The sequence below is a fragment of the Olea europaea genome, unplaced genomic scaffold (genome assembly GCF_002742605.1).
Source record: "Olea europaea var. sylvestris unplaced genomic scaffold, O_europaea_v1 scaffold1737, whole genome shotgun sequence".
In the NCBI taxonomy this organism is placed as follows: Eukaryota; Viridiplantae; Streptophyta; class Magnoliopsida; order Lamiales; family Oleaceae; genus Olea; species Olea europaea.
The window spans coordinates 252,865-267,396 of NW_019235080.1; the positions used below are offsets into that span (position 1 = coordinate 252,865).

At 35.9% G+C, this 14,532-nt stretch overlaps 2 protein-coding genes across 2 annotated transcripts; one reads left to right on the forward strand and one right to left on the reverse strand.

Annotated features, from left to right (window-relative positions):
- The first annotated feature begins 1,091 nt into the window (after positions 1 to 1,091).
- On the forward strand, positions 1,092 to 10,125 carry LOC111377878. Its single transcript, XM_023001020.1, has 3 exons — positions 1,092 to 1,550; positions 2,721 to 3,299; positions 9,088 to 10,125. The coding sequence occupies exons 2-3, from the start codon at positions 2,751 to 2,753 to the stop codon at positions 9,937 to 9,939; spliced, it is 1,401 nt and encodes a 466-aa protein (XP_022856788.1). The 5' UTR covers positions 1,092 to 1,550; positions 2,721 to 2,750; the 3' UTR covers positions 9,940 to 10,125.
- A 1,447-nt stretch (positions 10,126 to 11,572) lies between these two features.
- Positions 11,573 to 13,829, reverse strand: LOC111377879 (protein SHORT-ROOT-like). Its single transcript, XM_023001021.1, has one exon. It carries the CDS (start codon positions 13,521 to 13,523, stop codon positions 11,997 to 11,999), a length of 1,527 nt encoding a protein of 508 aa, XP_022856789.1. The 5' UTR covers positions 13,524 to 13,829; the 3' UTR covers positions 11,573 to 11,996.
- Positions 13,830 to 14,532: the final 703 nt, after the last annotated feature.

Here is a 14,532-nt window from a genome sequence, read left to right on the forward strand (position 1 = left end):
CTATTTGTATTAATCCCATTCAAAATAAAAGGAAATCTTTTATTTAAGATTTTTCATTTCGATAACTATTTTGAATGTAACATTGGTTTCTAATTTAAAATAAATGCTACAAATTAATATGATGAGCATGATTAATAGGTAATTTTTTATTTCTAAATATGTTTAGATAAGATAATTTATGGTTTTAAATTTTTTAGGTAAAAAAGTTTTATGGTACAGACAAAATGAATAATTTTTTAATTTGAAAATTATTTACGTACCTTTAGTTTACTTATACGTAAACATTTTAAATTTAATCAAATGTACATATTCTAAGTTGATTTTTCTTCGTATCTGTCTGTACCACAAAATTTGTCGATATTGTCGTAATAGTTGAAAATAGGGGTCCAACCAAAGCCTACTATGAACAAATCATTACATTTTAATTTATTCAATATTTTCACTTTTTGTACGTAATTTTGATAAAACTTATATATATATATATTAACAATTTAATTTTTTCTTTTAACATTATCAATTGCATTACTTTAAAAGTATTACGTATATCATTCATTCTGCACGTGCTCACTACTAGTTGAACCAAACATGGGGTTTAGTTATGACTTCTTCGCACATGGATGCCGCGAATGGACTACATAGGGTTCATCGATCCTACAAACCATAACATGTCTTATTAGAGTCCCTCCAATAATTTCAAAACTACATATGTGCGATGCCAATGAGGAAGGGTACGCCAAGGTGGTTTGTGACTAAGCAAACCTTCCAACTAAACGAAAGAAGTTGATCTTAACCTCATCATTCCTAAAAGCGAAATAGTTGTTGAACATAATAACGACAAATCCTTTATCTTCCTATCGGCCTAAAAAAGGGGAGCTCAAACCATGCGACCTCATATTCGCTAACTAAAGGTCAACAACTTTTGATTAATTAAAAATTATATCTTTTAAAGCCACTTATAAGTAAACTTGTAAGATTAGTCAAACATGCACTAGTAGAAACGTATGATATTTTCAACATCTCAAGGCAACAAGTTTTAATTGCATCACCTACTCCATTATTTTACTTGTTGGCTATCTATACCCTATAACCAAATCATTGTACATTAATTATTTTTAAGATTGCTTAATAGAGTTGCATTTAATTGTCAACTCCATCCAACAGAGCACAAAATCTATCTATTACCTTTATATATCAGAAATGATCTAATGTAATCTGCACACTACATCCGTAATCTTCCAGAGTACACGGATGTTTTAGAGAGAGGACGGGAACCTGATCTGAAGTCATCATCATCGCAAGCAAGATTCAACAGCAATCAACTCTCTCTCTCGCTTAAATATTCTCTTCCAGTTCACTCTGCGTCGCGTAAGAGCAAAATCTTGAACCGGAATTGTGACACCTTGACCTTGTTAAAGAGATGAATTCCAGATCATTATACATTATTGGTAAAAATACATAAATTTTAGCTCATGATATTGAAGTTTACACGGAGATAGAGTTAAAGAGGGCAGAGAGCGACATACCCATGTCTGGAACTGTATTGTCCTCGGGTAAGCTTATTTGACTTTAGGCAGACTTCAGAAAAATTTCAATTTTCAATTTTTGTGTAGATGTGTTCTTGCTTTGATTTTTGATTATAATTTATCGGGCTTAAAGTCAATAAAATTATATATTGTATCTGATTATGGGTCTGAACTCAATAAATTTATATATTTTAAATTTGAAAAAGCTTTGTGGATTTATTTCGATCTGACTATGGGTCTGAACTCAATAAATTTATATATTTTAAATTTGAAAAAGCTTTGTGGATTTATTTCGATCTGACTATGGGTCTGAACTCAATAAATTTATATATTTTAAATTTGAAAAAGCTTTGTGGATTTATTTCGATCTGACTATGGGTCTGAACTCAATAAATTTATATATTTTAAATTTGAAAAAGCTTTGTGGATTTATTTCGATCTGACTATGGGTCTGAACTCAATAAATTTATATATTGTATCTAGTTTTGCCATGGGTATGTAGGGTTTTGGGGTGGTCTGTTTCTTTTTAAAATCACAAGTTTTGAGCCGTTTTAATTTCTCAATTATTGCCTTTTTAGCTGTTTCTATTTTGTAGCACTAAATGGATTGGACTGCTGCAAATGGAACAAATGTGTTTTAATTCTTCAGTGAAAATTATAGGAATTACCTCAGTAATCCTTGTTGATAGTCTGTTTGGTTTCATCACCTAATATTTGTTTTTCGAAAATACACTATGTTGATTGAAGTCAAAATGGTGAATTTGGTGTCGCATTGTGATGATTTTACTGTAGGGATATGATTTTTTAATGTTTGGCAAAGCTTAAGTTATAAACATACTTTTTTATCTTCACATTACGTAGGTCCTACAAGTACTATTCACTTATTATTCACCTATTTTATAGCGCCCATAGCTCATAAACACTTAAAGGCACTATGAAATATACAATTTGTCCATATATCAAGATGACGATTGCCTTCCAATTTCATAATGTACTCCAAAATAATCAGTTTGTTTATCAATATCTTTAGAATTTTATGTACACTTAAAATATTGCGACTGCTTAGAGATCATCACTAGAAAACTAAAATGGTTGCTTGTGTGTATTTATATATGTAGGCAAGCATTTGTTCATGTTGTAAATAAAATTAGTGTGATCATTGACCTTAGTTTTGGATCTCCATACTTCTTATTTTCAGCATAAACTTGAAGACAGAAAAGGGAACAAAATGAGAATCAAAAACAAATACAAGAAACCAACCGCTTTAGGTTGCAATGCAGGGAGCAGAAGCTCACTGGCTGTTGTGTTGTGGAGCCTGGTGGGATGCCTTATTTTTCTGCATCTTTTCACGTTAGTTCATCACACTGATGTACAAAATAAAGAGATGCATATGGGTATCCATCACCCACTATTACTCCAGCTTGAAGAAGTCGAGGAGGAAAATATCCAAATGCCCCCACCAAGGAAGCGATCCCCACGTGCTGTTAAACGGAAACCTAAACGGCCAACTACCTTGATTGACGAATTCCTTGATGAGTCTTCCCAAATAAGGCACATATTTTTTCCTGGTATGAAAACTGCTATAGATCCTATGAAGGATGCTGGAAACAACAGTTTCTACTATTACCCGGGAAAAATATGGCTGGACACCGATGGAAATCCTATTCAAGCCCATGGAGGTGGCATTCTATATGATGATAGATCAAGGACGTACTATTGGTATGGCGAGTATAAAGATGGTCCCACTTACCATGCTCACAAAAAGGGAGCTGCCCGGGTAAGTTCTAATATAAAATTTACCCTTTGGGCTGGATTACATGTTCCTAATTAATGAATAACATCATGACTGTTTCTTTTATTACGTTGTTTTTTAAATATAGGAGCCATACACTTCCTATGTTCTGCTTTTGTGCATAGGAGGTACTTTTAAAACACCTAGAAAACTGACTGCATTCCACACAAAGGCCAAGCTTTAAAATTCTAACACCAGAAGTTATATTGTGTAACTAGAAGTTATAATTACGTTGTTTTTTAAACATAGGAGCCATAGACTGTCTTTTTCCTGTATTGCATGTTACTTTCCTTCCACTCTAATTGAATTCTCTCGCACTTCGTAGAATATTCTAGCCTCTCGAATTCTCGATCAATCACAGTATGAAGGCTTTGTTTCGTTATTTAATTCTCTTTATCATGTCCTCTTTTTCATCTATTCAATTACTCTGTAATCAATTTCTTTTCTCTTTTCACTGTCCAGCCTGTAAACCTTAATCAACTCAACAAGTTGCTTAATCTCCTTGAAATTTCAAACCATCCCTTTTTTCCTTTTAAGCAATGGATTCTTTACAGCATGCTGTGTTTGACTTAATTTGGAGCATTGCATCACAGGATCATAGTATCATTCATTTGAAGGATAATAGCATATACGAGATAGTTGCTTGCGTTAGATCCATAAAAAATAAATGACCTTTTTTGTATATATACGACTAGCACCTTAAATCTTGGTTTCTACTTATATGATGGGAGACTACTTTGTATTGGATTTAGAAGAGGTGGGCTTTGTATTTGTTAAGTGAATCCCACATCGATTAAATATCGAAATATTGACCAACTTAAATAGATTTTGGGCCACTCCTCTTAATAAGGTTGATTTTATTAAGATGGACCCAAAATCTTAACATGGTATCAGAGCCCAGTAAGCTCCAACGTGCTATTCGATCCGATTAAGTCTAAAAAATGAGCACACGGATTTTAAAATTGGTCCGTTCAAAAAGAGCCACCATCTTGCGGGGGCATGTTAAGGGAATCCCACATCGGTTAAATATTGAAATATTGACCAACTTAAATAGATTTTGGGCCACCCCTCTTAATAAGGTTGACCTTATTAAGATGGACCCCAAATCTTAATAGTATTGGTGCACTCAAGATGAAGAACCAGAGTTTGGAATGGATGAAATGGACATAGGGGAAAAATGAAGCTGCAGCTGATTGAAATATGAAAGAATTGATCATTGATGATATAAATGATCTTTCGAGAGATATAAAAAGTTTGGTCAAATCTGAGGGATCCCTTGGAGGAGAAAAATAAAGGTAGATTGAAGTGTTGTGAATTCATTGATTGGGTGGAATAGAAGTAAGGTCAAGGGAATCAACAGGATTGGATCAAGTTTAAAATGAGAAGTCATGTCATGTGAAATCATGTCTTAAGTAGTTGTATAGTTAAGTGTTCATCTCATAGACTTCTTTAAAAACTATTGAGTTCATCAAACGCCTAATTGACAAATAGATACACCTGCGTTCAATAGCTCATACTAAAATAGGCAAGTGTCGAAACACACCAAGCTTAATTATGGGGCTGCAATAGCAGCTGAAACCTCTTACATGTTGACTGCTGAGTAGCTGTTATTAACTAAGGGAGTGTTTGGTTCAGGATAACAAAGGTCCCGATTCATAATTGGACTCGCCGTGGCTTACTTCAATTCCTTGGATTTGGTTTTCTATGTTGAAATTCATTGGATTTAATAGATATGATTTAATGTTTTAGCCCACGTTTGGTCTCCATGAATTTTGATTATAATGGGGGGAATAGTGTTTTTTTGAAAAATGGCTGATTGTAAAAGAATGAAAAGTTTGTGATTTACTTGTAATATTATTTTATTGAAGATTGTGTGGTTGAAAATGGTGCTTGATATTTTAATACTCAATACAATCCGATTTAGAAGAGTACAATCAACTTTGGTTCGTTTGACAAAATTAGTAATGTGCTATAGTAATTCGAAAGAAGTGTTGAATCTTGGAAGATACACGTTCATTTGGTTTCGTTAATATCAATGTAGGGCGAAAATGCATATTTGCAATCCACTTTATTTTATCTCCTTGAAATTTCCATGTTTCAGTAAGTCACTAAGTCGGTGATTTGTTCATTATGATGCATGTATCTGGATTTCTGTTAGTCAAAAACCTATCCGATATTTTGCACCAGTGTCAATTTTACAATATTTGCATGCATGTGTTTTTAGTTAACATAATATAATCTATACACTAATTTTTCCAACATTTTGTTCTACTGGAATCTGTCCACCTAATCATCCATCCATACTTTCCACCACTGCCCTCTCACACAACATAAACATGATGCGAGAAACAGTTTCTCTTTCCCTCAAACAAGTTCATATGTAGACATGTCGGACTTCAGATGCAAACTTGAACCAGGACATGTTAAACCAACTCATAAAATCAAGTTATCATAGAGGAAATAGATTTCTAATATATATGTATCTTTAATGCGCCTCCTCCCGTGCAACATAGATTCATTTTCTCTTCCAAGGTCTACACATGGAATTTTCATGTCAGGTGCGATGAAATAGTCAATGGAACTTCTTCCATTCAAAATTGTTATGTAAAGAAAGTTGGTTCATTGTAGTTAGGGAATGTTATAATTAGTCTTATTTGTTGTTGTAAAGTTAGATTTCCTTTTGTCAAATTGGAGGCTTCTTTCTTCGGGACATTAAACCTATGAGTGATTTATTCTCCAGGTCCCCGTAAATCTCATGATCTTGGAAAATCAGTGGTTGAAAATTTGAATATGGTTTTGGGTTTGATTGTCGTGAAGAAAGATTAAGGCAGGCCTCATATTCCAAGAACTCTGAGACTGATGATGAAAATTAGAAACACCATGTGGGACCCTTGTTCTGAAAACTCAAAGAGGCGGGAAGAGAGAGCGCAAAAAACTCTGTCTAATGTGTTTGTGACTTAGAAAGAGAAATGGAGAGCATAGCTTCGACTCTATCTCAGGCACCTTTACCAGAAATAGATTTTAGCAGAATGTCTGATGCTAACTTCTTTTATATGTCTCCTAGATTGTCTAACATCAATCGTAGCTTGTACAGAACAACAGCAAACGTTGGATATTCTGCTTTGTCTCCGTCAATGCGTGAGTGCTGGCTTTGTTGTGGAGTTGCTAATCTGGAACCATGATATTAAGACAGAAGCCTTAAATATAGGTTCCAGTCTCTTGATTGTGAGCCAGTTAACAGAAAATGAGTTGTTCTTGATTTCGACTGTTGGCCCTAGAATCCGAAAGCTGAAGGACACCATGGAGGTTCTCAAATGAGCTGAACTTTGTTGGACATCCACCTGTGAATGGAACACTGTTGGCTGTGGGGGTAGTGGGCGGGGTGATATGGCTCATGACTTGAAGGGTGCCAGATTATACTGGACAATGTCTTATTTCCTCTAATTTTTATTAAGGGATTCCCTATTCCAACATAGTGATAGATTACGAACAAGTGATAACTTGATGCCAGTACACTGAGGATAAACTTTTAGGAGGGTTAAAGGCACGAGTTACAAAAGATGTTACTTCATTTAGACAAGATATGGTGTATACATATTAAATTAGCTTTTAGGTTTCAGAATTATGACTTTTTGTTTGACAATCAGTCCACGAGCATATAGGAATGTTTAGTGCCCAATGGGGTGTGGTATGTTTTTTTATTTCTTAAGAGACTTTTGATGAATCAGTTGAGCAATATATTTGTGCTTTTGGAAATTCAGACACATATCTAGATTACCAATGTTATAAGCTGTTGCACAAGGTGGGCTGGACTTCAATATCATAAAGACACTGGTAAGCCTTGGGATTTAGTTAAAAATGACATTTTAGGGTTAAAATTGAAATCAGCATTGCTGCTTTACAAAATTTGAGGTTTGGACTTCAGCATCTGGAGATCTTGGAAACATAATGAGCTTCAAATAATTTTGCTATTCTCTTTATTTTCAGAAACTGAGTGTGCCGTTGGCCCTAGAATCCGAAAGCTGAAGGACACCATGGAGGTTCTCAAATGAGCTGAACTTTGTTGGACATCCACCTGTGAATGGAACACTGTTGGCTGTGGGGGTAGTGGGCGGGGTGATATGGCTCATGACTTGAAGGGTGCCAGATTATACTGGACAATGTCTTATTTCCTCTAATTTTTATTAAGGGATTCCCTATTCCAACATAGTGATAGATTACGAACAAGTGATAACTTGATGCCAGTACACTGAGGATAAACTTTTAGGAGGGTTAAAGGCACGAGTTACAAAAGATGTTACTTCATTTAGACAAGATATGGTGTATACATATTAAATTAGCTTTTAGGTTTCAGAATTATGACTTTTTGTTTGACAATCAGTCCACGAGCATATAGGAATGTTTAGTGCCCAATGGGGTGTGGTATGTTTTTTTATTTCTTAAGAGACTTTTGATGAATCAGTTGAGCAATATATTTGTGCTTTTGGAAATTCAGACGCATATCTAGATTACCAATGTTATAAGCTGTTGCACAAGGTGGGCTGGACTTCAATATCATAAAGACACTGGTAAGCCTTGGGATTTAGTTAAAAATGACATTTTAGGGTTAAAATTGAAATCAGCATTGCTGCTTTACAAAATTTGAGGTTTGGACTTCAGCATCTGGAGATCTTGGAAACATAATGAGCTTCAAATAATTTTGCTATTCTCTTTATTTTCAGAAACTGAGTGTGCCTAAGTCATTGTCGAGGGTATTCACCCGAACTATCATAAATTTCTGATTGGGCAGTTTCTAAGATCAGCCAATCTTGGGAGCCTTCAGATTAATGAATTACGTATGTTCAAAACTTGAGTGAAATACTTTCTAATAGCCCATATCATGGTTCTTGGAATGAAAGATTTGAACACTGCCATGTGATTATCCAGTTGCTTTATGTAAGTTGCTAAACAAACGAAGACTCAGTATGAATCCAAGAAGTTTTATTAACTTGCTTGTAGTTGTGCTTTTGCTTTAAAGTACTAATGCATTCCTAGAAGGTAAGAATAGCGCTTTAGGCCGTGAGCACGTTATGCCCGTTATCACTCTTATACGCGCCCTGGAGAACTCTTGGGAGGACTGAGATACATCCTATTAATGTAATGGGATTGTTAGAAATCCTAGTATACTCTTAACTAGCTATTAAGAGTCTTAGAATTGATAGGCCCTAGCCTAGCAAGGCCTATCAATTCGTAGCGTCAAGCGTCGATACTATCCGTTTAGGATATGAAAGTGATGCTGACATCCTTATTGTGTAATTACCAGCACAAAAGGTTTTAGGTTCTATATGGCACATCCTTTATTACCGGGGGCAGCCACTAGGAACACATCAAATAAGATATCCTTCCCCAGTGTGTGGAATGCAAGACATTTTCTCTGGGCCAAAGCTGTATAGAAGTATGCTTTCTGTTTCTGACTGCAATTTATAGTTTCTCAATTTGATGAGGGATCATCAAGTTTGAATTCCTGTGCTAGTCATTATCTTGCACATAATTATACATAGACTTGAAAATTGTGTATCAATGATCACTGAAAAATAAAGCATATAGATTAATCTTTTCAAAGATTTTTGTTAAAATACATACTGATATATGGCTATTCATTACACGTTTGAGCATTTTGTTGCTTTGAAATCCCTTGTAGGTTAAGAGACTAGCATTTTCTACCAGTACCATTTCCAACCCATTGCATATGCTCGATGCTGACTGAGCTGCTTAACTTGTCTTTACCTTACAGGTTGATATTATTGGTGTGGGATGTTATTCTTCGAAAGATTTATGGACATGGAAAAATGAAGGTATTGTGCTTGCGGCAGAAGAGAAAAACGAGACTCACGACCTACACAAGTCCAATGTGCTTGAGAGACCCAAAGTAATTTACAACGACAAGACTGGGAAATATGTAATGTGGATGCATATTGATGATGTAAACTACACAAAAGCCTCGGTGGGTGTTGCCGTCAGCGATTACCCAACCGGCCCCTTTGATTATCTCTACAGTAAACGGCCACATGGGTTTGAAAGTAGAGACATGACAATCTTTAAAGATGACAATGGTGTTGCATATCTTATCTACTCGTCTGAGGATAACAGTGAGCTTCATATTGGTCCGCTTAATGGAGACTATCTTGACGTGACAAGTGAGGTCAGTAGAATGCTCGCTGGACAACACCGGGAAGCACCTGCTCTTTTCAAACATGGCGGAACATATTACATGATCACATCCGGCTGCACTGGGTGGGCTCCAAATGAGGCTCTTGCTCATGCAGCGGAGTCCATTTTGGGTCCATGGGAGACCATGGGAAACCCATGCATTGGTGGAAACAAGATATTTCGACAAACGACATTCTTTGCTCAAAGCACATTCGTGCTTCCCTTACCCAATCTCCCCGGTTCCTTCATCTTTATGGCAGATCGGTGGAATCCAGCTGACCTGAGAGACTCGAGGTACGTATGGTTGCCTTTAATAGTAGGAGGAGCCGCGGATCAGCCTCTCGAGTACAATTTTGGGTTCCCACTGTGGTCTAGGGTGTCAATATATTGGCATAAAAGATGGAGGGTTCCTTATAGGTGGAGTGACAAGTATTGAGATACCATATATTTGTTCTTGCTCTTTAAATATTCTTTCTTCAATCCTCATTAGTCTTTATATTGCAGAGAATAGTAATTAGGTGTATATTGTTGAAATTGTAAGATGATATCGCTTTTACGTGCACGTTTATCATCTTCATGAAAATTTATCGAGATCAAGACACAACACGCATGAATAGGATAATATGTTTTTCTTTTCGTTTCAAATTTTACTGGCAGCTGTGTAGTCACCATCCATGACCAAAAAAAGAGTAATAATTGGTTCATGATTGCTTCTAACGAGAAATTTTTTTGAAAAGATGTTCCTAACTACATTATATTCTCCAAATTTGTAAATAATCAACAATTTAGCTCCTGTTTGTTTCTTATTTTTGGAAGAATGAGAATGAAAAATATAATCGTTACGGGTCCTACAAAAAAGATAGAAATTCAAATTTGATGGTTTGATATATGGATAACGGGCATATTTTTTATTTTAATGAGGGAATAATGGGAACCAGACAGCGGCTTGGTGGAAAATATTTATTTATGAAAATTTCCTCAAATTTCACCTGGTATGGACAATGTTCAAACTGAAGCTTCAATAAAAGAATTTAAAAGGGACCATGCTCTGCATCCCAGGGTGTAAAAACTAAAAAGATTATAAAATAATGTCATTAAAAATTAGATGAAAAGGATAAAAAGAAGGAATAAAGGTAGAAAGTGGAGGGGGCAAGTCCTATCAAAAGAAACCCTAAAAAGAAGTTCCCACTACGAACAATGTAATTCCTCTTTTTAAGTGGGCCTAAAGTAAACTCTTTTTCCCTTAATGTTACGACACCAACGTGTCACAATGTATATTATATTCAAAATCTAAAATTCCATCTTGAAAGTGGTGGACCAATGTTGTCTCTGGTTCAAGTTTAATTTTACAAGATTTGGTAATTCAAATTAACGGAAGTTTTTTGAGAATATCTTTTGTTATAAAAAAAGTTTTTTGGAGAATGTTTTTAAAAGTAGGAAAAAATTATGGATTTACATCTAAACTTACTCTATTTGAAAAACGTATGGTGGAAACGAGTTTTAAAAAATTTATATCGAACATGCACTTACTCTTTTTCTTACGTATAGTGCATATTTACAGTAATTATCTTATTTGATCATATCAAGTAAGGTTTTCGCCCAATTTCTTTCAATATTATTAGTTGGTATGAGTCACACCAAAACTTATCGAGTAAGGTTTACGCCGAGTTCTTTCAATATTATAAGTTGGTACGAGTTCACAACAAAATTTAATAATAACATTAATGACTAAACAGCTTTTGATAGAATACCAAACAATACCCAACTCAATGGCCGTCCTAAGATTCTATGGTCCCAAACAAGATAACGACCCTTACCAAGTTCTTAACTAAAGTAAATAAATTTCACGAATTTTAAACAATTTTGTAGCTGTCATGACAACACTTGTAATTGCTGCTGATATCATTAATACCAACTCCATTAAATCAAACTAACATACTTTATATTTATAAAAATTTAAAATTTCAAATCATAGAGGTTGAACAAACATGCATACATAAGCACACACAACTAGATTAAGAATCTATTTAATGGAATATTATTGGATCAAATGATCTCGACATCGCATCTAATTCAAGAAAGACTTTTCATTTCTTAGTAAAAAGTAGACGTGCATATGTTTAAGACATAGTATTGGACTAATCTGATCGCATGTTACAATAATTAAGATTTTAATTTTTTTTTTTTTTTTTTGCTAGCTAGTGTTATATGGTGCGTCCTAGCGAACACATAATGCGATCCTCGTAAAAAAAATTCGAAGACAATGCCAAAACCAATCTTTCAAGATAACTCAAAAAGGAAAAAAAAAAAATGAAAATCACGATATGTTAACAAGATTAGTAAGATTTTTTACTTGAAATTCTTTGAATTAAAAGAAAACAAACAACAATACCTTTAGTGCTCTTCTCCCAGCATTTTCCATTCTCCTTTCAACAAATTAATTCACCAACTGGCTTCCATGCACTTTGCCAACACACGTTATACATGTCATAATCAAACTGGCTTCCATGCGCTAGCCCACACCACCGGCTGATCCTTCCACGAAAGGAATATTCCGGCGGAATCTGAGCACTGTGCCATTGACCAACCCTCCTTGTACCTCCTCAAAAAAGCGCGTACATCATCACACACTTCATCACTGAATGAAACTGGGATATATCCCCCTGCATGTAGACGATTTGACCAGCGCGTGGCCGTCTCCCGCCGCTCGATCGACTCCGCCGGAGGGCAAGCCACCAGGTCAACCACCGCTCGCCCGGCGGCCCGTTCCAGCATCAGACGTTCATTGTTTGTTTTTGGAAAGCTTTCGTCTAATGACTCAAAGTAAACTCTAAACCATCTTAAGCATTCTTCAAATCCCCTAACAAATTCAAGACCATCAGCACCAATATCTAGATCAGCTTCTTCTTCAACAACTGTGATAATTCTAGGCGATAATCTTCTAAACATGGACATCAAAAAGTCCCTGCGATTACCAATTGTTGTAACGGAACGTAAGGCCCCAACACAATTTATAGCAAGTGCTTCATCTTCTTTAATGTCCATTTCAGCTAAATTCAGTTCTGATAAATCGCCTGCATGGTATATGATATTGAACTTAAAGGGCACACCCATAAGTCTAGCAAACTTTTCCATTCTACTTCCTATCTCTTTCATCACCTTCTGTACTGCAGCAGCACCTCCGTCGGTGTCGCCACCTTTTCCGGCCACCACCGTCGTCAGCCGCAGGTGAGGGGTTTCATCTGTGCGAGTGGCTAGGGCTTCAAGCAAAGTAGGCCACTGTGTGCAATACGTATTGCTTATATCAATTATATGTAACTTGCTTTCACCATCAAGAGCCTCCAAAATTGCACCATTACTAGCAACATGCCCAAACATAGTCCAAGGACTTGCCTCCTGGAATTTCAATACCATTTTTCTTGTGGATTCAAAGGAGCAGTTCTTCTGGGCAGCTGAGATCAAAGTGCGATAAGTACGATCACCGGAATCCGTCATGCGGCTAAATAATGCTTGTAGGAAGTAAGAAGCAAGCCTTTGATCGATGTCGCCATAGGGTGAACTTAGCTCATTAAGCATCCACATAAGCTGCTGAACCCGAGCACTGTTTCTATTAGCAATGGCCTTTGCTGTCTCGAGGAGGATGTCAGAAGCCCACTTGCTGTTTTTACCAGAGAATGATGATTCAAATTCAAGGTTTATGTCATTTGTAAATGAGGAAGAGAATTGATCAGCTGATTGATCATAACTAGGAAGATGATGATGAGTTGGGGTGGCGCTGCCGCCGCCACCGCTAATGTTGGTGGGTGTGGGAGTGTTTGAGGTCTGCTGCTGTTGATAGGGATGATAGTGTCTTGAAGAAGAAGAAGAAAAGTCTTCTTCATCCATGAAAACGTTGAAGCATTCTTTATCTTCTTCGTAATTAGGGTTTTGTCTAGAAGATCTAGAACTGCTTGAAGTTCTACTCGAATAATTCAAAGACTGATCAGATTGAAGACTGACTAGTCTAAACAAAGTATCCATCTAATCAAAAGACCCACATCAAGAAACAAAAATAAAAATCGAACCTTTGTTTGATTCTCTTCACTGGGTTGTTGGAGTGGTTTATGTTAAATTAGGGTAGTAGAGAGGGATTGAGGATCTTCAAGTTGGAATTTTGCTAGGTTTTTAATTAGTAAAAGCATACAAGAAGTATAATTAGAGAGAGAAGAATCTGATTGAGTATTGTTCTTGGAACAAGGAGGAATTCAGATGACTAAAATAGGTGTTTCTGTTAAAACATAGAAGTTGGCATGGAGTGGATAGTGTTTAGATATAGAATTGTCTGACAAAAGATGTAGGCTGTGAGCAAAAAGATAAATAAAGTCGATTTCATCAAATGGGCCTAGTGGATTAGCTTTTTCTACTATGTGCTATCTGTGTGTGGGTGAGTGAGTGGGTGGGTGAGAGAGGGGTTGTAAGGGGTGGGAGTTTTGTTATTGTTGGTAGATTGTTTGATTCATTATCTAATAAAATTCTAATTATTATTTATAGAGATGATCTTCTATCTATAGTGGGTAAGAGTTATCTTACCTTGATATGGGTTTACAATTTTTGATAATTTAACGAAAAAAAGGTAAATTTGACTACTGAAGTGGCAACATCACGTCAATGATGAAGATATTTTATGCTAACCACCATAAGTAGGAGATCATTTCTAAAGGTTGAACTCCAATCTTGAGGGCCCCCACTGGTCTGTCCTTAGAGTTTTGTGAGGAAGGTAAATCCCGGGATGTGTTTCAGCAGATCAGGGAACAAGAGCTGCTTGTACACTGCGCCTACAAGGAGTCCAATTCCATGTCTTAGGAATCCAATTTCATTTCTATTAATATTCAATAGTGCTTACTATGTGCTTATTACCCATTTAGGTGCTTTCGTGCTAACGTTATTGGATTGTCTTATTCTTTATTTAATGGAGATGTGATTATGTTAACACCTATGCTAGTTATCTTTAGACTTCAATCCGAGGGACAATAAGCTTCTTGATTCATCC

Bases quoted from the DNA above. Each gene is read 5' to 3' on its own strand.
- LOC111377878 (XM_023001020.1), top strand. From the start codon at position 2,751: ATGAGAATCAAAAACAAATACAAGAAACCAACCGCTTTAGGTTGCAAT. The intron at 3,300-9,087 runs GTAAGTTCTAAT...TTTACCTTACAG, and splicing joins ACAAAAAGGGAGCTGCCCGG to GTTGATATTATTGGTGTGGG.
- LOC111377879 (XM_023001021.1), bottom strand. From the start codon at position 13,523: ATGGATACTTTGTTTAGACTAGTCAGTCTTCAATCTGATCAGTCTTTG.